General features: G+C 41.2%; 1 protein-coding gene across 1 annotated transcript in view; it reads right to left on the bottom strand.

The window, feature by feature from the left end:
• Nucleotides 1-25,784, bottom strand: part of LOC139446734 (histone deacetylase 6-like) — a 338,991-nt gene that overhangs the window by 287,155 nt on the left and 26,052 nt on the right. The window contains exons 13-31 of the mRNA XM_071228036.1: nucleotides 24,870-24,929; nucleotides 23,393-23,482; nucleotides 22,554-22,660; nucleotides 22,114-22,239; nucleotides 21,689-21,762; nucleotides 20,785-20,863; nucleotides 19,798-19,851; nucleotides 17,760-17,847; nucleotides 14,717-14,757; nucleotides 13,700-13,799; nucleotides 11,976-12,047; nucleotides 11,089-11,114; nucleotides 9,671-9,775; nucleotides 8,855-8,923; nucleotides 8,385-8,511; nucleotides 6,585-6,650; nucleotides 5,739-5,798; nucleotides 3,996-4,085; nucleotides 2,774-2,877 (exon numbers count right to left, since the gene is read on the bottom strand). Coding sequence (XP_071084137.1) covers nucleotides 2,774-2,877; nucleotides 3,996-4,085; nucleotides 5,739-5,798; nucleotides 6,585-6,650; nucleotides 8,385-8,511; nucleotides 8,855-8,923; nucleotides 9,671-9,775; nucleotides 11,089-11,114; nucleotides 11,976-12,047; nucleotides 13,700-13,799; nucleotides 14,717-14,757; nucleotides 17,760-17,847; nucleotides 19,798-19,851; nucleotides 20,785-20,863; nucleotides 21,689-21,762; nucleotides 22,114-22,239; nucleotides 22,554-22,660; nucleotides 23,393-23,482; nucleotides 24,870-24,929 — 1,538 coding nt within the window. The remainder of the gene's footprint in view (nucleotides 1-2,773; nucleotides 2,878-3,995; nucleotides 4,086-5,738; nucleotides 5,799-6,584; nucleotides 6,651-8,384; nucleotides 8,512-8,854; nucleotides 8,924-9,670; nucleotides 9,776-11,088; nucleotides 11,115-11,975; nucleotides 12,048-13,699; nucleotides 13,800-14,716; nucleotides 14,758-17,759; nucleotides 17,848-19,797; nucleotides 19,852-20,784; nucleotides 20,864-21,688; nucleotides 21,763-22,113; nucleotides 22,240-22,553; nucleotides 22,661-23,392; nucleotides 23,483-24,869; nucleotides 24,930-25,784) is intronic.

Raw genomic sequence — 25,784 nt, 5'->3', positions numbered from 1 at the left:
TGGGTACAATGTGTGAAGCCCATTTCTGGTGTCCCCCGCCGTGATATTGCTGGAATATTGCTAAAAGCAGGGTAAAACCATACTCACTCACTCACTCACTCAGACTATACACCTACTGGCCTTTGCCATCCTTACAACATTTCCTTTATCAATGGGAAATGACCACCTTTCTGAATTTGTTGTGTCTGTGTTTGTCTTCTGTGATAGGCATTTAGAAGGTGGAGTACTAAGTAAGGATAAGAATTTATGGATGAACAACGTCTTTATTACAATTAAGAGCGCGTTTCAGTGTAGGTTCTAACACTGTTATCAAGTAAGTGATTTACAGATTGACTGACTTCACTGATGATTGTCATCACTGCCCTTGTGTGTACACAACAGGCTTCTCTACTCCAGGGCCTACTTGCACAAAGCAATCTTAGTGCTAAGATGATCGTAACTCCCATACTTTAACATAGGCTTACAATAGTTTTAGCGCTAAGATCGCTTTGTGCAAGTGGGCCCAGTATAACAATATCTACTCTGCTGTATAAACATTGCCTCCTACTTGTATATATACTTGCCTACTACACTCTGTAAATCACTTGCTTGATAACAGTGTTCGAACCTACACCAAAACGTCCCCTGTAATTGTAATAAAGAAGTTGTTCATCCATAAATTCTTATCCTTACTGTGTTTGTCTTGCTTGACCTGCACAAATTTATAAACAATTTTTTAAAATGTGTTATGAAGAAAAAGTTTCTTCTATTTCTTGTTTTATGTTTCTTAAACCATAAGGTTTGAAATGAATGTCACAGGCCTATTTGGTCACAGGCAGAAATATGTATCATGGTGGCAAGAGTATTCTCCCTTTACACAGGTTGGTAGATGAGCAGTAAAATCCCCTCCTTTACCAGAACGTATGCAGGAACCCACATGCATTTTGACAAATACCACCGACCACGTTGGTTTGATACTACCAATACGGTTGCATACTCTTGACAAAATATTTGTAACTATGGTGACAAAACTCAAAATAATCAGGGAACATGACTCTAAATATGATTAAACCTCAAAATATAAAATCAGTGCAATTTAAAAACAATAAAATTAGACATCAACATCAAATAATCAACCAACACATTTTCCATTAATTTTTGGAACTAAAAATGACATATACTCATGACAGCATATATTACAAGGCGCTGGGGGGCACAAGCTCCCCAAACCATGTCATTCTTACTGATGTGGCTGAAAAGCTTAGAAACTATAGCGAGTGAGTTGGGTCTAACACTGCTTTTAACATTATTCCAGTTATATCACGGCGTGTCAGCTTAATGTGGGAGGAAAGCCCGAAGTGATGAAGATCTCAGACGTTCACCACTTCGGTGAAACCAACGAGCACGGGTATGGTGCTGACAAACCTAGAAACATAATCGGGGTGAACCGGGATTCGAACCCACAATCATAGGTTTCTGGCGTGCCCAAGGGACGCAACTCTGCACAGCGAATCGCGGCGCCTTAGACGACTGGGCCACCGTGCCCCCTTAGATACTATAACAAGGGAAGGAGCTTGCACACATCCTGCATATAAATGACAGAAGGTTTCCAGTGTAATCCATTGAAATATATAATGATTCTCTTGTCTTTCTACATACATGTGTATGTTCTAAGTACCTCACAGACAGAGAGAGTTTGCACACAAAACAGTTTCCCTGGGGTCCAGTATATTGTTATGGGAGTCAAATCAAAGCTTATAATCAACATCAAAGAGAGGACCATTGTGAATAGACGATGCCTTTTAATAAGTGGTCAAATGTAACAAAAGTTCCATTTGGGATTACACTCCCTTTGTAAAGTCCAGATTCTGGTACTTTCTGGGGTTCAGTCCCATCCGGGATTCGAACCCACAGTCTCTGAGTGAGGCACCTAATCACCAGCACATAAAGTCAACAATCTAACCCACTCAGCCACGGAGGCTTCCACAAAAAGAAAGTCCGACAACTGGTAGTCTAGTTCACATACTTTGTGTACCCCTCTGACAAGTGTAAATTGGCACGGCTCCCATGGCCGAAAGCTATGAATACACAATGCCATTTAGAAAGTGGTCAAATGTAACAAATGTTATATCTTGGACAAAACTCTCTTTGTAAAGTACTGATTCTAGAACTTTTTGGGTTGAGTCCTATCCGGAGTGATCCATCTAATCGTACTAGAATCTGTACTATACAAAGAGTGTGTAATCCCAAATATAACAGTAGTTACAGAGTACTATTCGGTGGATCATCAGTACTAACTAATAAGTAAGTAATATTTACCGTATTTGACCGCGGATACGCCGACCCCGTAGATAAGCCGAGGTGTTAACTTGACCATTGAAATACGGAAGAAAATGATAAGCCCCGCAGATAAGTGAAAGAAGTGAAAGGCAAAAAACACTGCGAAGTCGGACGGCAAGACATGTGCCGGTACTCGCAGATATTAAAAAATATAAGATGAAAAACGTTGTAATTATATTGTACATCTACATCTGGTATTGGTACATCTGGTTGTCATAAAAGATTGACTATAAAGATATAGCTGCTCATACCAGTGACCGTTCTTCATACAAAATTCACCTTTAAATGATTTAGAATGGTGTTTTAGTTGAAACGTTTATGAATAATAATAACATCTTGAGCAATATTTTTGAATAAACAAAAGTAACAGATTAAATGGCTAGGTGTCAGTCGAAAGGAACATACCGTCTTCAGTTGATATTTAAACAAGTTCACTATTAATGGTAATACTTACTTCTGGCAGGGCTGTGGCGCTGGCATGGTTGGACATTGGTCTCCTAGCAACACAGATGTGCATGTTGCCATGGAAGCGGCTATGGAGTACAGGTTGTATCCACCCTGGAATTAACATTGTTATACAGTAAGTATCAAACTCCATGGAAACGGTTAAATAGCTAGGCGTCATCTGAGAGCAACAGAGTGTTGGGTCAGAGAGTTTGGTTTAACAGGGCAGAGTGTTTGGTTTAAAGGGTAGATGTTTGGTTTAAAGGGATAGAGAGTTTGGCTTAAAGGGTCAGAGTGTTTGGTCAAAATGGTAGAGTGTTTGATTTAAAGGGGTACCGGTAGATGTTTGGTTTAAGGGGGTGCACTGCCTGGGCACATTGGCAGTCCAAGCTAGCTGGATTCAAGTCACACAAACATCATTATGTCAGCCTGCTTTACAGAGAGTTAATTAATTCTTCAGTGTCTCTAATTAGCAACCTGGAGCTATATGGAAACAGGGCACCTGTCCTTGAAGAATGCTCTCCTTAATGCCTATTAGAACAGTATTTCAGTTATATCCCAGCATGTCAGCATGCAGATCTTAGATGTTTACCACACAGGTGCTGACAAGCCAGGAATGATGGCGACTGGGACTGGAACTAGTGATCATCTCCCCTAGTAATAGAAGGGATTATCAGATCCTGGCAAAGCAAGGGGAAACAACTCTGCAAAATGAGTTGCACCCTCATGACCCCTGGCCTCTAAGACCACAACTGGATTGTGCACACCAGTTGTGTAAATAGTGGAGTATAGTCCAGGCACTCCGGTAATTGTACCCATGTTGGTGGGGCTGAAACCCATGAACATCCGGGTAGAATACGTCTTCAGCAACCCAAGCTTGCCGTAAAAGATGACTATGTTTGTTGTAAGAGGCGACTAACGGGATTGGGTAGTCAGACTCGCTGACTTGGTTGATGCATGTCATCATATCCTAATTGCGTAGATTGATGTTCATGATGTCAATCACTGGATTGTCTGGTCCAGACTCGATTATTTACAGACCGCCGTCATGTCTGGAATATTGCTGAGTGCGGAGTTAAAAAACAAACAAACAAACAAACAAACAAACAAACAAACAAACAAACAAACAGTGGTGCTGATGACAGACACTGACACGGGCACCCCATCTTCTTCAGTTGGCTGAAAAGCCTGAGGTACTGGGGAGCTTATCCTCCTGACGGTCTACCACTCACCTCAAGAAGTACCACAACCCTGCCATTGGCCAGCCCACTAAGCATATGTGTCATGTGACCATACCCTGCCGGTGTGATGTCATACCCTCCCTGCAACATAGCAAACCACACAATTACACCAAGTCATGAAATTTAACGCATCCTCCAATATAATGTTTCGCTAATGGTCAGGCTTATAACAAATATGTCTTACAGAGAAGGACAACATGGCAGAAAAAAAACAATATTCAAACTTAGATCGATTCCATTATTGACCTGTCAGTTTGACTCCAGCATGTGAGAAACGAGTCGTGTATAGTCTGGAAGGTAATTCAAGGTACCGACGTTTACTACAATATCTGAAAAACTATCGGACCTACTCCAGTCAAAGTTGGTATGAGATTATCGGGAATCACGCACGCACGAATACAGTGTTAGCGTTGGGCGTCTCAACGTGCGTGATTCCCGTGCAACCTTTCGAGTTGAGTTGATTGGTTCAACTGTGTCATATGGCCCTGTGACGCAGGGGTAGCATTATGCAGATGGCTGTTACAATGAATGCTCGTTCCAACCGTGACGAACAGGTCTGGTTGTTGATGAAATAAAGTGATAGCTAAATAGACAAGATTTTTTATTCATTCACCGATTGTCTTTAAATGTAATATCCAGTTATGTATGACTGTTTAATAATCTCATACCAACTTTGACTGGAGTAGGTCCGATAGTTTTTCAGATATTGTAGAAAACGTCGGTACCTTAAATTACCTTCCAGACTATAGACAGACATTGAGAAATATCAATCAGGGTCCATAATGAAAACTATAACATTGAGCAAGGTCTCGCCGGGGGAATACAAAGGGAAACCACTCTCAGTTAGATTATGAACTCAGATTAGCTGCCCCTTAGTTATCAATAAGGTCACGGTCATTAGTATAGCCTGCAAACACCTTGTCGATTAACAATATTTCTGAAGTGAAATCTTTGATGCGTTCTTCGTTTTTTCGAAATGTCAATTTCAATCACACAGTTTAACAAAATGAAATGCCAATGTTTGAATGTAAGGCAGATAATTTGTTTCAAAAATATCTATGGCAAGAATGAACTCACAATTGGTATTGAACTATTTTAGATTTACGACATTCTTATGATATCTTAGGTTATGATAATTTCGAAAACAGGCTACGACATTTTATGATTTCCCTACGATAACTTTACAATAATTTTAGGGTGGAGATCATTTTGAAAATCTAGGTCCAGATGCATGTTATTGTGATTTGGTACCCTCGGTGTTACTAATAGGATCACACAATCACCACTGTCATACCTCCATTAAGAATCTCGCAATTCCATTGGCTAATACGTACCACATGACAAAACAATACGTTTCAATGTAGACCCAAAAATCATGTGACTAACACTGACCCTGAATATTGACATAATCAGTATTGACCTGTCACGTGATGAAAATTGATTCATCTGCTTCAAAACAAGATGGTGTCTGATACAAACACTGCACGATTTGCAGCTAAGTTACTGTTATGAAACATAGGACAGTTTAAAGACTTCATAAACTTTGAAGTGAATTTTGGTATAACAAAACGAATGATTACTCTTGACAAGGACCCGAGGACCCAATCCCTTTCGTGGTCTGCCCGGACCACCTCGGCGGTCCGACCGAACCACCTTGGGGGTCCAACTGGACCACCCCGGGGGTTTTCGTCAAGAGTAACTATTTGTATAATATGTCTGCAAGGATGGACTTACCAAGGGGTCACCTCTGGCGGCATCAAACCCTGCAGACACCAGGACCAGGTCGGGAGCAAACTGCAAGAGAGTTGTGAAGACCCATAACTAGTTTGCGAAGAGAGACATGGAGTCATCAATCAGTACTTGATTCATTTGTTGTATTCGTACTTCAGCACCAATCAAGAGATCACAAGTCTTCAGGAATCACTGTAAATATAGGTACTCTGTATTCATTCATGGGGATCAAATCCCCGTTTCCATGGTGAGCAAACACACTAACCAGTGTGCCACCTCTCAACATCCAGCAATCAAGTTTCTGGGACGTTTTTCATGTTTATTCAGGTACTTAGACCTGCTCAGAAGCCAATATCAGCCCCAAGTTTTAAGCAAAAATGGTACAAATTCCAACATAGCAATTAAACAGTTCCCAATTCCTTATGATACAGGTATAACTAATGAAGCTTTGCCACGGTGCCTTGCATTTCACTAAAAACCAAGTGCAAGAAAATATGAACTTTAAAAAAAAACAACTACCATTTTCCCTCAATTTACCTGCCAAGTATATTGTGGAATACCAGATACATCCCTGTTATTTGTTTCAGTTGTTAAACAGTTGCCAGGGTTACCATGCTTCATGTCATTTCTTTCATTTTTTCAGCAACTTTTACACTTTAAGTTTTCCCACTACTCTGCACCTCACCTTGTAGGGGGCGGTCGGGTAGCCTAGTGGTTACGGCGAACAACCGGGTTTGATTCCCGACATGGGTACAATTTATGAAGCCCATTTCTGGTGTCCCCGCCGTGATATTGCTGGAATATTGCTAAGAGCGACGTAAAACCAAACTCATTCACTCACTCACTCACCTCATAGGCCACAGGCATGACAATCTGCTGAAAGGCGCTGATGTACTCCGAGTCCCCCATAAAACCCTGGAATGAAGCCCATGGGATTAAAGCACCAATCCAACTACTGGCAAATTAGAAAACGTGATAATGAATACCGTATTCGACATAATAAGCACCCAGGGCGCTCTCAAAATTAGACATAGGGGGCTCTTATAAGAATATTACTTTGGTGAAAAAAAAATTGTTGAAAGATAAATTTTGTGGTTTATGCTGACAGCCTGAAATGTTTATATACGACAGATATATTTTTCCAGAATTAAACTGCCCATAATTAAGGGTGCATATAACACACGAGTGTGAATAAATAAGTCTTTTGTACATTGATCAATCGGAAGGGGTGCTAATTGCGATTGTTCACCAGCCAATATATTAACAAATATTGCTGTGGGCGCTTATTAGAGCTGGGTGCTTATTACGTTGAATATGGTAAGTCTAATTAGTTCTGTATATATCAAAACAACTCCGGGTCGGACGCAATAATATTTATTGAACTTAACTACAGAAACTACATACTAGCTTAATAACAGTCAGATGCTGATATAAGGCAATACAATATCTTGGCAGCATGAAATGTCATGAATGATTAGACCGCCTCCGTGGTTTAGTGGTAGAGCGTCCGCCCGGAGAGCAGAAGGTCGGGGGTTCGATCCCCGGCAGCGTCATACCAAAAGACATTAAAAGATAGTACTTGTTGTTACCCTGTCTGGCGCTCGGCATTAAGGGGCTAAAACAAGGACTGGTCGGCTCAGAGTCAGTATACTGTGTCTGAGTGGGGTATTCATGTTAAACTGCGGCATGGTATCTTAGTGGGCTAGCACTATAAATCGGCATCAGTCCGGACTAGTACAAGCAGCCACACACACACACACACGTGCATGCACATCGCTATATAAGTGCAATAATCTCGGCCGCGACGTTAAACCCAATTTCACCTCACCTCATGAATGATAATACACAAGAAACTCCCTACATAAGACATGTACATTGTTTACCAAGGTGACCAAAATATAAGCCAAGGCAGTTCAAGACCTAGTCAAACTTTTCAGAGAATAAAATAGCAGGGATTGATAATACTTGAATAATACTCATTCAGCTAACATTTTTGTGTCGTTTGTTTGTTGTTTAACGCCGCACTCAGCAATATTCCAGCTTTATGACAGCAGTCTGTAAATAATTTAGTCTGGATCAGACAATCCGGTGATTGACATCATGAGCATCGATTCACACAATTGGGATCGATGACATGTATCAACCAAGTCAGCGAGTCTGACCACCCGATCCCGTTAGTTGCCTTTTATGACAAGTATGGGTTGCTGAAGACCTATTCTACCCCACATATTCACAGGTCCATTCAACTAACATGGCCTGCATTATATTAGCATGGTGTATAAGGCTCATGAAACACAAGGCAGACATGGCATGGGACGGGATGCTGGGTAATGAAACCCAATTTTTTATGCAATGCAGAAAGGCCATATAGCCGCTGAAAAACTCACAAAGTCCCGTGTGCGTACGCATCCTGCCCGACCGGAAGTTAAACTTTTGTTACTGCATAGTATTCACTTATAAACCAATAGGGGGAATATAATGTAAATAATGTACCTAGTAACCTAGCAACAACACAGTTACATTTACATGTGGACTTTGTATCATCCAGTAGATTCTACCCAAACCTCAGCTGAAGCCAAAATATGTATTGCACAAAAGTATGTTTTAAGGAAACATTTTGTTCCAAACTGAATCCCCAATATGTCGTACCCCGCTCCACGACACGTTGATGTTGTAGCCAGTTCCATCACCACTGCCGACTTCTGTGTAGTTGCCGTCATCGCTTGCAGGGTAAAACCCACCGTTGTCATAGCGATGTAAGGATATAAACAGGACGCTGCAGAACAAGAAATATTGTTAGAACCTCAAATACTATCTTCAGTCTGAATGTGGTGAGAACTCAAACATGAAATGTAGAAATAAAGACACAGATCACACACATTTGTCTCAGAATTCCCAATTAGTGGGTTGTATACTCCCCAGGGAGCTGAGAATGAAAACTGAGTGCTCACTGATCCATTGACTGGGGTAATAATAGCGTAGCGCTATGAGCATCCACTTGGTGAATGGAATCTGGCGCAATATAAATGCACTTATTATTATTATTAGTGACATAAGTAAATCTTATTGTGAGAATATACATGTTGATAATAGTGGGGTGATATATATATCGTAGCTACCTGGGATCATCCTGAAACTGATGCTGGGTGCCGTTCCCGTGATGGACGTCCCAGTCAAGGATGAGGATTCTGAAATATGGCACATCAGACATGAAAATCAGACATGAACATATTGTCATAAAACGTCTGCCAGGAATCTAAAGTTAATCTCTTTGTGATGGCCCTTTGACATTATAGACAAGATATTAGAGAGTTACACGTGTTTCGTACAAACTGATCGTGGATTTTTTGGGTTCACTGAGGTATGAATCGAAAAATATTGATGTGCAAACTGTATGAATTCTCACAAAAAATTCACATGATATTTTTTAATCAAAGTAAGATCAAAACAAAGTTCATAGAACCTGTCAATCAAGGCAAGAGGCGATAAGACCTGCAACAGTCAGACTGTAACGAACCGGAACAAATATGTCCGGGAGAAGGCGGCTGTTTCAAATGACATGGTCAGATACCGCAAGATTCAAACATTCAAACATGAGAACGGGAAGACACAGTTGGAAAATGTGTGTTAGAGATGAAACCCGAAACATGAAATTTGTGGAACCCAAGCGAGCTGTAAAAAACCAGGCATGTTTGTTGTTTCGTTCCTTCTCGTCCTTCGGTCTCAATACACGTGAGCAGAAAGGGAACTCCCTTGACTGTTATATTGGGATTTCCTGACATTCCGTAGTTATAAAAGTAGCCCGCATTGGTGGGCGTGGCTTAATTTTTTACATTAATTGGGAAATGTACTCAATAACACGTGAGCCTTTCAGCAAATCAGAATGCAGGAATTACAACAACAAAATTATTATTCCTCTATATCCTCATCCTCACCTCTTGACACCGAACTTGTTCTGGGCGTACTTGACGGCCACAGCCACATTGTTGAAGAAACAGAAACCCATGGCCTTGTCACACTCCGCATGGTGGCCTGGCGGTCTGTGTCAACAAACAAACCTAGTAGGGCTGGGACAGGTAGCTTGGGTACTCGGGTCGGTGGTTCCTGAGTAGGACCCGGATACCCACAGGACTACCCGAACCCGTGGTTAGTCACGTGATATATTGTTTAATGGCAAAAATTATCAAGAACTTCCACGATTACACTATAAGTGACTAATGTTCGCATTTCTTTCTGACTATGAATGCATTACTTCTGACTTTATATCTTTGAATAGAGATAAAACTTCAGTCAAATTCAGTGTGTGCATGACCAGATCGTTTTATATGAGTATCGAAATACATTTTGCCAGGGCTATTGTCAAACTATTCCCAATCTCTTGACACCAACAGCAGGTACCCAGATAGTAGATTTGGACTCGTCCGAGCCCTAAAACCTAGAGGGACTTTTCCACTCATACATAATGTCCCTTCGTTTCTTGTCCATATCTTGTACTGGGCAACAGCATCTTAGTTGCTATTTTGCTAAGAGTTGAATCCTTTATGCTATTCCCCTCCACGGGGGCATGGGTGGCCCAGTCGTCTAAGGCGCCGCGGTTCGCTGTGCAGAGTAGCGTCCCTTGGGCACGCCAGAAACCTATTATTGTGGGTTCGAATCCCGGTTCACCCCGATTATGTTTCTAGGTTTGTCAGCACCATACCTGTGATCGTCGGTTTCACCGAAGTGGTAAACGTCTTAGACCTGCATTACTTCGGGCTTTCCTCCCACATTAAGCTGACACGCCGTGATACAACTGGAATACTGTTAAAAGCGGCGTTAAACCCAACTCACTCACTCACTCACTTTTCCCCTCCCCAGCACATCTGTACTTAAAGGCATCTAGCAGAACAAAATATCGGCAATGCCAAAACCCATCTGACCCCCCGATCCCATTAGTCGCTCCTTACGACAAGGGTCCAGGAATTTTAAGAAACCGATAAACCAAACAAATTATCTCTAAAATAGCCATGAAATATTCACTCACTACCTCTGTGTTTAGTAAAACATGTGACCCGTGAAGATCCCGGGTAGAATAGGTCTTCAGCAACCCATGCTTGCCATAAAAGGCGACTATATTAGAGGCGACTAACAGGATCGGATGGTCAGGCTCGCTGACTTGGTTGATGCATTAATCACTGGACTGTCTGATCTAGACTCGATTATTTACAGACCGCTGTCATATACCTGGAATATTGCGGAGTGCAGCGTTAAACAACAAACCAACGAACAAAGTAATACATGTTTTGACTGTAATATCATCCTGCACAGTTTGACATTGAGACATGTTGGATAAAAACCTTTGGTTACAGCTCACCTTACAATAGCAACACCATTCTGAGCCTGAAACAGAAAGAAAGCTTGCATCACATATCACACACTTCAATAGGACTGATAAACAGATCATTTAGATAGTATCTATGGTAGATTTCAGGTGTTCTTTCCTACCTATCCCGTGTATTGTGCAATCGTTCGGCTATTGCATTGTCCAGCTACATCTATGGGGAACAACTCATAAGACACTTCTAAAAAAACATTGTCCTGTTAACAACGCCATCAAGTGCGCATGTTTGAATTTCCAGAAACAATCTCATTAAAATCAGACCTTAGTTCTCGCTACCGCTAAACAAAGATCTGAAGACATCCCATTAGGGGTCACGTCAGACCGACCTTTCATCCGACCAATCAGAGCGTCGCTTACCAGATCATGAAAGTGACAGTTGGAATGTGATTTCTAATCATACAACCTCGAAAACTTTAACATGGGGTATTCCGAACAATAGAATCCATACAATCTACACCATCTATTCCATTCCAGAATGTTCTTTTGTTTAAGTTTCAAATTTGAAATCGAGAATTCGTCAAAATATGTTGCGAAGCGTAGTCGCCAATTTGAAATTAGTGCCGTAAAGCACAAGAAAGCTGCCATCGGATTGGTCATTCCATTGGTCAGTCAAAGTTTGCGCAAGGTCGGTCTGACGTGACCCGTAATGGGATGTCCTCAGATCTTTGTTTAGCGGCAGCAAGAACTAAGATCTGATTTTAATGAGATTGTTCCAGAAATGACATCATGATAGAACAATGTTTTATTGTGAAATAAACCAGGCTTTGTTCTTCTTTGTTCTTTGCGATTTATAGCCTAGCTGTCTTAAATATATATATAGAGAGAGAGTGGTGTCAAACACAGAGTCTGTGGAGACTTACCTTGCCAGAGAGCACTGTGTCTACCACATTGAGGACACTTCCACAAGACAGCAGCGCACACCGGTATGTATCCTGAAATAGTGGACAAAACTGTCTCACTGGTGGACAGATGTGTTCTGTCACTAACACAAGAGCTCCAGATAAGCTTTTGGTGTTGTGGGTATTTTACCCATGCATTTTAAAATCATTGGGTATCAGTAATTCTATCTGGGTATTCAAATTTCTGTTACCCACTAGTTTTTACACATGTGGGTATTTAAGTTAAATATTTAAAAACACTATTCATCTAGTCCCTGCAAACTGGTGTTGTGTGGGTTCGAGAGCTTTACAGGACTAAAAAATACCACGATACTTCCACACGAAAGTGTGATGGCAAATGATCATGATGTAACTGTCATCGTGGAGTTTGGCAAGGTTGGCTGAATGCCTGTTTATATTTTCAAAATAAGTTGCTGATTTGCTAATCGAATACGCAGGGTTACTTCACAATATTTTGATGATACACACAAGTTATATTTTTGTAGCGTATCTGTAATGTTCGTTGCGTATTTGATACGCTTGGATTTTATTTAACTGCATATTTCTGCATTTCTGATGCGTATTTTACGCAGATACGCAGCTTATCTGGAGCTCTGTAACAAAGCCTGTTTTTGTTGCCGACCACAACACACACATTGAACCAGTTCTCTTACATATCCCACGAAGAATTACATTCCTTCTTTGATAGGCATTTAGAAGTTGGAGTACTAAGTAAGGATAAGAATTTATGGATGAACAACTTCTTTATTACAACTAAGAGCAACGTTTTGGTGTTGGCTTGTTAACGGTGTTAGAACCTACACCGAAACGTCGCTCTTAGTTGTAATAAAGTTGTTCATCCATAAATTCTTATCCTTACTTAACTTACTTACTTAACTACATTCCTCTTGTTGTAAAACATTTGTCACATTTATCTAAACAAATAGGAATATAACCTTCAACAGAAGACTGATTTATAAAAGGTCAGGTGATGCGTGTGATAACGCCATGTTCAGGATGCTGGTTTTGAAGTGCTCTCCCACTAAGAAACCAGTTTTATACTGCCCATTAAGATGGATATCCCATTCAGAAACATTATACTGACTCCAAGCCACTTGATATGACTTGGCCTGGGGGATTTGAATTATCGACCTTCTACTCTCCAGACAGACCCTATGTCCTATCTAGGCAATGTGTCTTGGTGTGACAAACAAAGATTGTCCTCACCTTGCAGACAAAGTGTCTTCATGTAACACAGACAAAGATTGTCCTCAACTTGCAGACAAAGTGTCTTCATGTAACACAGACAAAGATTGTCCTTACCTTGCAGACAAAGTGTCTTCATGTAACACAGACAAAGATTGTCCTCACCTTGCAGACAAAGTATCTTCATGTAACACAGACAAAGATTGTCCTCACCTTGCAGACAAAGTATCTTCATGTAACACAGACAAAGATTGTCCTCACCTTGCAGACAAAGTGTCTTCATGTAACACAAACAAAAATTGTCCTCACCTTGCAGACAAAGTATCTTCATGTAACACAGACAAAGATTGTCCTTACCTTGCAGACAAAGTATCTTCATGTAACACAGACAAAGATTGTCCTCACCTTGCAGACAAAGTGTCTTCATGTAACACAGACAAAGATTGCCTTAACCTTGCAGACAAAGTGTCTTCATGTAACACAGACAAAGATTGCCTTACCTTGCAGACAAAGATAGAGTTCATCCTCCACTCCATGACATTGTCCAGTTCCTGCTGGGTCTTGTCCGGCGTTTCCTTTATCTTGGAGATGTACGCCTCACTGAAGAGAGAACATTGATAGTGTGCATGTTGCAATAACCTACTTCCACTTCAATGTTACCAGGCATCAGAATCACAGAAACCTACATGGAAGGGAGTATAACTTTCTCACCTTGGTATACTCAGCCATTCTTCACATCCAAACCTAGCTGACAACCCACATCCACCTTTTGATTCTTGTCTGAGAATTTGTTAAAATAATTCAGTGTAATTCAGTGTGCAAGCAATCGTCAAACAACCACCTGTGTACTCTTTGATCTCTTTGACATCTTTCACCTTTGTACTCTGACAAAAAACATCTCACTTTTGGACTCCGACACATGACATCTCCCCTGTGTCCTCCATCTCACAGACATCTCACCTGTGTACTCTGACACATGACATCTCTCCCTGTGTCCTCCGACACATGACATCTCACCTGTGTACTCCGACACATGACATCTCACCTGTGTACTCCGACACATGACATCTCACCTGTGTACTCCGACACATGACATCTCACCTGTGTCCTCCGACACATGACATCTCACCTGTGTACTCCGACACATGACATCTCACCTGTGTACTCTGACACATGACATCTCACCTGTGTACTCTGACACATGACATCTCACCTGTGTACTCTGACACATGACATCTCACCTGTGTACTCTGACACATGACATCTCACCTGTGTACTCTGACACATGACATCTCTCCCTGTGTCCTCCGACACATGACATCTCACCTGTGTACTCTGACACATGACATCTCTCCCTGTGTCCTCCGACACATGACATCTCACCTATGTACTCTGACACATGACATCTCTCCCTGTGTCCTCCGACACATGACATCTCACCTGTGTACTCTGACACATGACATCTCACCTGTGTACTCTGACACATGACATCTCTCCCTGTGTCCTCCAACACTCACCTGTGTACCGTTGCCAACTCCTCTTCTGTCGCCAGACGGGACTGTAAGCAAAGGAATAGCTTGGTTTTATTGGGTAAAATTACTTTTGATGTCAATATACGATTGAATGATGACAATGTGCTTTGAAATACGCCCAAAACAGGATTTTGGTATTCAACACAATGGAACAGGTACAATAAGGCCTTAGGTGTTTTGTGAACCTTGAATAAAGTGATTGAAACAGAACCACAATCATCTTGATAGGTGAGCTACAGAACCACAATAACCTTGATAGGTGAGCTACAGAACCACAATAACCTTGATAGGTGAGCTACAGCACGTAACATGTCAGTGTGATGTTCCGAATCCATAACTTACATAATCACAAAGGCTGTACCAACAACTGTCAGTGTTCCCGCTTACCAGTAATTACCAATTTTTTCGCCCTTGTCTAATTTTAGTGCAAGGAAATAACATTCACATTGCTTTGAGGTTAAATATCCATTTGTAGCAAAATATTCAAAAAAGAAGGAGAGAACCTTGTGACAGACGTTTGTGTGAATGAAGTGTAGATCTTATAAGGTTACTTCAGAGATGACATCACTGCTCTAAACATGATGTTGAAGGAATTAAAACCAGTAAATTTTCACACGATATTTGTTGAAAGTAGGGACTGACAAAAATTTAGTGGTGACTGGTAAGGCTGGGACGGGTAACTCGGGTACTCGGATCGGGTGGGTCCTGAGTAGGACCCGGGTATCAACAGGACTACCCATACCCGTGGTTAGTCACGTGATATTTTGTTTAACGACAAAAATTATCTTAAACTCTATGGTTACTATAAGTCACTAATGTTCCCATTTCTTTCTGACAATGCACCCATTCCTTCTGTCTTTTATATACTGAACAACAAAAGTTCCTGTGACATTGAATAAGATTTAATGCAAAGGTATGTTTTTTACCAAATCTGAAACAATTTCGGTTTGCAACAGATAAAAGACTCCTGTAAGTGTTCAAATGGTTTAATTTGCCATACTGACTTCAGAAAATGCGTGATTTCATGAAAAACATGAACAAGCCACAATGTCAATTTACAAATCAATAGCGTGTGTCCACCTCTGGTTGCGATGCAAGCAACACATCTTCATCTCATGGAATGGACCAGGCGTCGCACAGGGTCCTGTGGGATATCTGTCCATATCTGCTGGAGCATGTTTCGAAGTTCCTGGAGTGTCTGTGGAACACGTGGTTGACGTCGAAGGCCTTGATCCATCTCATCCCACATGTGCTCGATTGGTTAGAGATCAGGGGAGCGAGCCGGCCAGGGGATGACATTCACGATGTTTTGATGAAGAGAATCCTGAACAAGTCAAGCAATATGAGGCCGGGCGTTGTCATGTTGAAAGGTAATGCCTGGGCCATGATGATGCAAAAACGGTAGAACAACAGGGCCGATGATCTCGTCGGGGTTGCGCTGTCAATTTGAGATTTCCCTCTACCACTATCAAACGGCTCCTCTGTCTTGCTGTAATCCCACCCCATACCATAACGCTGCCGCCACGGAACCGATCCTTTTCCATGACACAGTGATTGACGTAACGTTCACCTCGACGTCGGTACACTGGAATCCGTCCATTGCTGTGGCTGAGGTGAAAACAAGACCCGTCAGTGAATAGAACTTGTCCCCACTGCATGGCAGTCCAGCGTAGATGCTGTCTACACCACTGTAGACGTGCTTGACGGTGGTTTCCTGTCAAAATGGGACGTCTGGCGACAATCCCTGCACATCTGAGGCGACAACGTACAGTTTGTGAAGATATTCGTCAAAGGGATGCTTCTTGCAGTCACTGTTGCTGGCTGGAATCGATTTTGGTAGGTGTGTTGTTCGAATCCAGTTGTCTTGTCGATTATTGGTTACACGTGGCCTTCCACTCCAAGGATGGTCTCTGACTGCATTCGTCTGTTGCCAACGTTGCCATAAACACCAAATGGTGTTTCTGTGGACATTAAATTGTCTTGCAACATCACGTTGAATCGATCCTGCTTCAAGCAAACCAATGGCTCGCAGACGCTCATTTTCAGACAGGCGTGGCTTTCGTAATGTTGAATAATTGCGTAATTTTGTTGTTTTTCTGAGTGGTTGTTGTCAGCACGATGCTAAACAATGCATATGGAATCCCGTTAATGCACATGTTTTTATACCCATTCTTAGGTAGTGAAATGCTTTGGGCATGCATAGAGGTCAACTTTTGCATGGAATGCATGCTTTTCTGTAGCAGTTGCGTTTTTGTGACTTGATTCCATACATGTACTACAATATTGAAAACCAAACTTTACTTGTTTGAAAAATACACTAAAATATTGGTGTCACAGGAACTTTTGTTGTTGAGTATATGTTTGAATAAAGATATAACTTCATGCAGTAAACTTCAGTGTGTGCATGACCAGATTGTTTTACACGTGTATCTAAATACATTTTGCCAGGGCTAAGGTCAACATTTTCCAAATCGGACAGTTTGTACCTATCTCTAAATATCTACAACTGGTACCCCAGTAGGGTCGGGTAACAGGGTGGTGGGCACCTGGGTAGTAAATTTGGACTTGTCCCAGCCCTAGTGACTGGTAGTTTTTAGAGTTGCCAGTCCACCAGGATTGGCAATTTCCAAAGCCACCGGAAACACTGAACTTTGTTACAAACTGAGCAAGGTGTTCTGTTGGTTTGTTTGCTTGTTTGTTGTTTGTTTGTTGTTTAACGTCACACTCAGTAATAGTCCAGCTTAAAGTCTGCATATAATTGAGTCTGGACCAGACCATCCAGTGACTGGCATCATGAGCATCGATCCATGCAATTGTGATAAGATGACATGCATCAACCAAATCAGCGAGCCTGACCAAATGGGTCGGGGTTGTTAGGCTCTGTGACCTAGTTGTGTACATGTCATTGTATCCCAGGTGTCATAATCGATGCTCATGATGTCAATCACTGGATTTTCTGGTACAGATTTGATTATTATACAGCTGGATTATTGCTGGGGACCTCTCCGCCGGACCACATGGCTCCTACCTGGACCTGCAAACACCGGCCGTATAGGCCCCACTCTATGTGCTGGTTGTAGATCCGAGAAATTCTGTCAGGCCTCTCTGGATGACCTCTACAAAAGTAATTAAAAAGAGTCCTTTAATAAGGGGTGTCACGCTAAGTTGAAATATTGATATACTGCTATTGGTAAGCACTTAAAGTGAATAAATCGATTGTTGAATCAGCTTCTGATCAATAGGATTGATTTCAGTTAGGAATATCGATAGTTTCGATTGTATTTACCATAGTTTTACAGTTTCAATAAAATACATGCACTGCTGTTCAAATTTGTTTTTCTTTTGATCATGAGTGGTAGTAATCTACACATGGTAATGAGGAAGTTTCTTTTTTCTTAAATTATTAGGGTAAAGAAAAAACAAATCAGTCATATCTCAAACTTTACTTTTTATTTCTTATTATGGTTATCACATTCAAAGGAAACTTCAGTTCCAAGGTTTAATTCAACTCTAAAATCCATCTAAAATGATACACTGAAAACTATCAAAATTTATTGCAATAGTTGCTTGCAATATCAATATGTTATCGCAATAGTTTCTTTCAATAACAATAGTTATCAAAATAGTGATTTCCAGACCAATAGACACCCCTACTTTTAATATTATGACCTTATACCTTCACATTCTTATACACAGTCACACAAATAACACCAACAACAACAAAAACAAGGCAAAAAGTGAGCAGGACTCTCTAATATCCGTGACTTTGACTCCAACACATTTATAATTTCAAAACATGCAAAAAGGAATATTTTCTTGGAAAAATCTACTTATCAAAAAGAAACTTTGCACTGCGCCTCTCATATCGGGATAGAAACTGTACCCCCAAATTGATAAGGATCCAAGTAGTTTTCAAGTTACAGGTCACACAAATGTTGAAGTAAAAAGTTAAAAAACATTCTTAATTGAAAACAAGAACATCATATTTTTTTCAAAAAAAAATCTTATCAAAATCAAGCTTTGCACTGCACCTCTCCTATGAGTATAAAAAATGTTTCTCAAATTTGAAAAGAATCCATGAAGAAGTTGTCATGTTATAGGTCGCACAAATGTTGAATAAGAAAATTAAAATTAAAACAATAAATAATTAATGTACTATTTCTGAAAATCAAATATTGAAATCAAACTTTGCACTGTACCTCTCCTATCAGTATAGAAAGTGTTCACCAAGTTTGAAAAGAATCCATGCAGTAGTTATTGGACGCACAAACAAATGACGGACAGATGGATGCAGTTCCTTGGCATAACTATATACCCCTGCCCCTTTAGGTCGGGGAAAAGAACAGTTATAACAGCAAGTCCATTAATAATGCACCAGATTCCGAGTGAATGTTCATGTCGCTACATTACCATCACCAAGTCAAATTTCATTCTCAGCTCCCTGGGGAGTATACAATCCAAGCTGCCTGTGAGGCCCTAGAAGGTGCTACACACATCTCTCTAACAGCTAAAGAAACTTTCAGAGTGTCTGATGAATGTCATTCCCTCTTGTGTGAGGCTGATGGTATGCATTGCAGTTTATTTGGCTATTTCTTAATTAATACTCAATCATTTTTACTTTATGTTTAACTCAGTAAACTTCCACAAACCTTTAAAACTAGGGTGGATGATATCTAAAACAACAGTCAGCAACCTCACAGCTTTACATGTATACAACTACCTTTGGTGATCTTCCGCAACAGACACAACAGATGGCAACAATCTCTCTCAGGCATCTCTCAGCCAATTGTCAGCCAACTGTTGCCCTGTTATACAGTTAAACACAGGATACAGGGTGACCTACGCCCAACTGCCCTGACAGGATCACACACACAAGATACAGGAGGATCCACCCCCGACTGCCCCGTACAGGATCACATACACAAGATACAGGAGGATCCACCCCCGACTGCCCCGTACAGGATCACATACACAAGATACAGGAGGACCCACCCCCGACTACCCCGTACAGGATCACATACACAAGATGCATCAGGTTTGTCCTGAGTCTGGGTACATATACTTACTTGAAACTCATATTTTTGTGTGCTCTCATATCAGCGTCGAACACCATGCAGGTTCTGTCAACAAACACACAGGAACAATTAGGGCGGTCTGTGACTCACCTGACGTCAACATTTTCAGTAACCTCAGTAATAACCTTCCAGCAGAACCTTGCCTAACTTTAACATAACACGTTTCATTGCCTGTAAAGACAACAGTAGAAACTTGCATGGTCAGAGAGACAAAACTGAATACATTTCAAAAAGTCATTCAAAACTCTCTCATGGTAAGGATGAGGTGAAGTTTAAAGCAAATTGCTAGATTCTTGTGTGTATAATCGATGGTCCCCCTGTGTGTATAATCAATGGTTCCAATGTGTGTATATACACACTATCAATGGTCTCAATGTGTGCATAATTGATGGTCCCCATGTGTGCATAAATCGATGGTCCCCCTGTGTGTATAATTGATGGTCCCCCTGTGTGTATAATCGATGGTCCCCCTGTGTGTATAATCAATGGTTCCATTGTGTGTATATACACACTATCAATGGTCTCAATGTGTGCATAATTGATGGTCCCCATGTGTGCATAATTGATGGTCCCCATGTGTGTATAATTGATGGTCCCCATGTGTGTATAATTGATGGTACCCATGTGTGTATAATCAATGGTTCCAATGTGTGTATAATCAATGGTCCCAATGTGTGTATAATCAATGGTCCCCATGTGTGTATAATTGATGGTCCCCATGTGTGAATAATCAATGGTCCCCATGTGTGTATAATCAATGGTCCCCATGTGTGTATAATTGATGGTCCCCATGTGTAAAATCAATGGTCCCCATGTGTGTATAATCAATGGTCCCAATGTGTGTATAATCAATGGTTCCCATGTGTATAATCAATGGTCCCCATGTGTGTATAATCAATGGTCCCCATGTGTGTATAATCAATGGTGGCCATGTGTATAATCAATGGTCCCCATGCATAATCAGCAAACATTACCAACCTGTGTGGTGCAAACGTCAGGGATGTTTCTGCTATTAATGCATCTATCCTCTTATCTAGAGCAGCTGTTTCCTCGTCAGCTGAAAGTGAGGCACCAGTTATAGCAAACAATCAACCAATGTCTAACCAATCAGTATCACAACCCTACACACAAACACTCGTCTGTCTAAGTGAGTTAACTGACTATGAAAGTCCAGTTTCCAGCCTTGCCGAACTAGGCTGGAATTCCTAGGCTAGATCGTAGCACCACAAGTGGCTATTACGAGTTATGTCCTTTCTATGACTCTCCTATGGACTAATCAGATTCCATTTGCATCGTGCATTTGCATTTGCTTCAAACAAAATGGCAGCACCCAATTAAGACGATCAGATCAATAATCTAGACCTATGTTGTGATAAAACAAGTCTTACATCGCGAAGTGAATCAAATCAAGAGAGCACCTTGATTAAAAACATGAAAAAAATTGGAAAATACGAGTTGGCAGTGCACATGCTTTGCAAATCCTGCAATCGACTGAAACCTGCATGACAGTTTACGAACCGGATTTCGATTTCCTTGCACGATTTTGATTGGACTATGCATAGACTCATTAGTCCAGCCAAAATGTAACTCCATAATACCAGCCTAGTTCGGCAAGGGTGGAAACTGGACTTTTATAGTCAGTTAACTCCCTTGCCTCAGGAAGATGCCCTCAATCCTGGGTTTATGACATCACTTATAGTTAATTGGTACGTCTTAGACATTGCTCAGAAGTTCAAATAGTCGTGTCTCATACACAAGTTATTGCAACATATATTTCTTAAATACTGAAGACAACATGTCAGATGGGACTATATATCAATATCAATGTATTGCACGGCCACATGAATAAAGATGTTGAATCTGAAGCAATTAATGTCCTTACAAAGTACAGGATAGGCGTCGTCATTCTTGTAAGTGTGTGGCCGGTTCTCCTCAGTTATAAACTCCACACCTGGTCTGTAGACAGAAACAAACTTATTTTCTTATCAAACATATTATTCTGAAATTCTGTAGTTTCAAGTTTGAAGATTTATCATATTATATTTATAATATATCATGTTAGAGACGTTCAAAACAGTATCTCATCTTGTCCTAGTGTGCTGCCTTATATTGGAAGAAAGAAAGTGATCCAAGTTTTCGACGTTTTCTACTTTTTAAGTGGGACATCAGTCAGACTGGACTTTGGATTATTGACGTTTGGATGATGAATAATCATTATTGGATTATTGTTCCAGTATTGTATTCCAGTATTCCAGTATTCCAGTATTCCAGTATAACACATACAGTCCACCCTACCGTCAGACTTACCTTGGTGGCAAAGTATTGACATCTTCAAAGGGACATAACTCTCCCACTTCTAGACTCTTCTGATAGCGGAAACAGCACCAGTGGGGACGAAGAACTTTGATCACGTTCAAAATTGTCTCTGTGATGCTGTTGTGGAATGAAGAAACAATTACGGTCATAACGTTACCTTCTTCAGAGATTTACATCAGTGAGTGAGTGAGTATGGTTTTATGCCACTTTTAGCAATATTCCAGCACGGCGGGGAACACCAGAATTAGGCTTCACACGATGTACCCATGTGAGGAATCAAACATTCACTTCCTTAAATATGATTATGGCAAAACGTTTTCAACATCACATAGGGCCTACATATTTCAGAGTGATAGAAATGACTGAGTAAATGGCACAATGACAAAACATCTCAAATTTCACATCAAAGTGATGGACTGACTTCGACGTACCTGTCTGATGGCTCCTGCAGCGGAGGTAGAAGAGGACAGGGGTCATTCAGAAGTGACCTCAAGGTCAGCGCACATCCCTCGGACAGAGACTTGATGCAGTATCCTCCCTGAGGACGTAAACTGGGTGTTTATGATATGTATTTCATAAATATACATTCGTGCAATCGAGAGGCTCAACTTCGTACTATCTTAGAAGTGACTAGGTAAAGGACGTTCTTATAATTTCTACAGTACTATCTCTGGGAGACAGACCTGACGTCATCCGGGACTGTGATGACGTCAAGATACAATGGATGACGTCATCATACAATACATGATGACACATACTTCTATGATAACTGAACCCACCTGGTCAGGAGAATGTTGATAAAAACTAAATGGAAGTCGTTCCTATAAATATTGATCAAACTTAATATTTAAATAATCGGCATTTCCAGGCTTCAAATTCAAATTAATCACCTTGTTTAACCAATCGAATTGCAGTAGATTGCTACCATTCATTTTACATTGATTTGTACAAAACATAATCTGAGCTCGCATACATTCAAAATGGAGTCTACAGGTCTTAAATCAAATTGGCTGGGACTGTAAATTGACCTGACTTGTTTGTTTCTTTGTTTGTTTGTTGTTTAACGCCGCACTCAGCAATACTCCAGCTACCAGCCGTCTGTAAATAATCGAGTCTGGATGTGACAATCCTGTGACTGACATCATGAGCTTCCATCCACGCATTTGGGATACGATGACATGCATGAACCAAGTCAGCAAGCCTGACCCCCTGATCCCGTTAGTCGCCTCTTATGACAAGCATAGTCGCCTTTTATAAACTCGTTACTCACCTCTAGCACGACACACACACGACCTTGACCCAGTGACCCGAGCATGTGAATGAAATGTGCGTAGGCCGACGGGGACACCTCCATCTCCCCCTGAAATGAACAACGCTTATTACCAACAGCCTAGAAACAACAATACATTTTCATTGAAACAGAAAATATCTTTATAACTAAAACCAATTAAGATGTGTTTGTCTGTTACTAAATGCCACACTATACTTTGTTACACAGTGGTGTTTGCTTGGTAATATGATCTCCGTTATCTGTCTTAAATGTCCGCCATCCCAAGGCCCCTCTGCATCAGGACCAGCACAGAGTCTGTTAATGGAATGTCATTTTGTAATTTGGAACTCCACAATCTCTGCTCAGATCCGAGCACATTCTGACCACTGGAGGATATAGTACACCATATTCCAGCAAACTTCCTGCTATCTGACATTGGCCGGTAAATTTGTTTGTTTGTTTGTTTGTTGTTTTACGCCGCACTCAGCAATATTCCAGCTATATGACGGCGGTCTGTAAATAACCGAGTCTGGACCAGACATCATGACCATCAATCCACGCAATTGGGACCGATGACATGTATCAATCAAGTCAGCCTGACCACCCGATCCAGTTAGTTGAAGACCTATTGTACCCCGGATCTTCACGGGTCCAGCACATGTACGATTCACCCTAATTGTATTTTGTCTGTTACAATCATACACAATTTAAGGCATTAAAAAAACCTGGTAAACATCAGTAGCCTGCATCACTTAATAACTAAAACAAAGTTCACTCACTAGCTTGCCCGCCAGCTCGCATGCCTGCCGTCCCAGTAAGTGTACTAAGCCAGTATAATAAGCCAGTGTACTAAGCCAGTTTACTAAGCCAGTATACTAAGCCAGTATGGTCGCTGTACGATCGTAGCTATGTACTGCTTCTCATGCCCTGGTCGAATCATTCCTTGATTACGTTCTAACAGAATTATAGTTTTTCACCAGCCTTCTGGCATTTGGGAATTGAGGAATATCACATAAAGTTTTACACACCCTTGTTCCCGAACCACATATCTCTAAGGACACCAAATATTTTGTTTTATATAAAAAGTCCAGTTTCCAGCTTCAGCTACTATTTTGATCCAGCGGCGGCGGCAGCGACGGTAGGCCCAGCCCCTCTATGTTGTCAGGTTCATCATTTCTGAGGCTTTCAGTAAAACTGGAGCAGTACGTAGCTACGCCGTCGCAGCTAAGAGTATTAGTATTACCTTCTGGTCCCCTAAAGCTGCATCAAATCCATTTGATACTACAACCAACTGAGGTCGGAACTGAGCAAAGAGAAATCAGAGTGTGAGTCGGATCATACAGTGAAACCTGCGAAAACCAGACAATGGAGTTACTGGAACCTGGGGATTGAAAGATGCAGAACAAGCTGGTTCTCCAGGGTCTGGTGTTTGCAGGTTCCCTGTATCATGTAACTAAGCAGTATATATCACAGGTACCTCTGGACATCCCAGCGCCGCATCGTAACCGCTGGAAACCAGAACGAGCTGGGGTCTGTACTGAAAAGGTGATGTTTGTACTGTAAAACGTGAAATAAATGCATCTCCAAAAGAATGTGACTGCTGGCCCCTAGCCAAAAAATTGACTCAATATGAATGCGACACCCCCTCCTCTCAAGCATCAGTGGATTTATATCTAAAGAAAATGTCCTCTGTCAGGTTTACAGGAGAATCCTCTCCTTAATCCAACCTTACAGTACTTCCGCTAAAACAATACGTGCACGCTGGCTCGTGTCATCCCTTGATGCAGTCGCAAAGAGCAAAGACACCGTGTTGGGTGGCGTCTGTCTGGACTTGCAGGTGTGATCAGTGATGACATGAGTGAGTAGAACACTTGTCTTGACCCCAGCAGTGACAATTCACAGGATGTAATTCGTGTTTGAATGACATAAATGCGATGTTTAATAATACGAGCAAAGACCACTCGCATTTTTCGCATTTAATTCACGCTCGCGTTAATATCAAGATTAACAGTATATATATATACCGGTACTGATTAGTGCTGGGACGGGTAACTCAGGTACTTGGGCCGGGTGGGTACTGAGTTGGACCCGAGCACCACAGAACTACTCGGACCTGTCGTTAGTCACGTGATATGTCACATATGTTTTCATTTCTTTCTGATTATGCATGCATTGTTTTTTACTTTCATACGTTTGAGTAAAGATATAACTTCATTCGACTTAAGTGCATGATGTGATCATTTTATACGTGTATGTAACTAGCATCTGCCAGGGCTCCAGTAAAACAATTCCTATTCGGACATTACCGTATTTCCTCTATTAGACGCCGGCCTCTAACAGAAGCCGGGTCAATTGTTCAGCGCAAAAAATAGAAGCCGGGCCTCTAATAGAC

The sequence above is a fragment of the Haliotis cracherodii genome, unplaced genomic scaffold, assembly GCF_022045235.1.
Source record: "Haliotis cracherodii isolate W230 unplaced genomic scaffold, xgHalCrac1.p SCAF_6, whole genome shotgun sequence".
Taxonomy (NCBI): domain Eukaryota; kingdom Metazoa; phylum Mollusca; class Gastropoda; order Lepetellida; family Haliotidae; genus Haliotis; species Haliotis cracherodii.
This window is presented reverse-complemented; position numbering and strand designations above follow the sequence as displayed.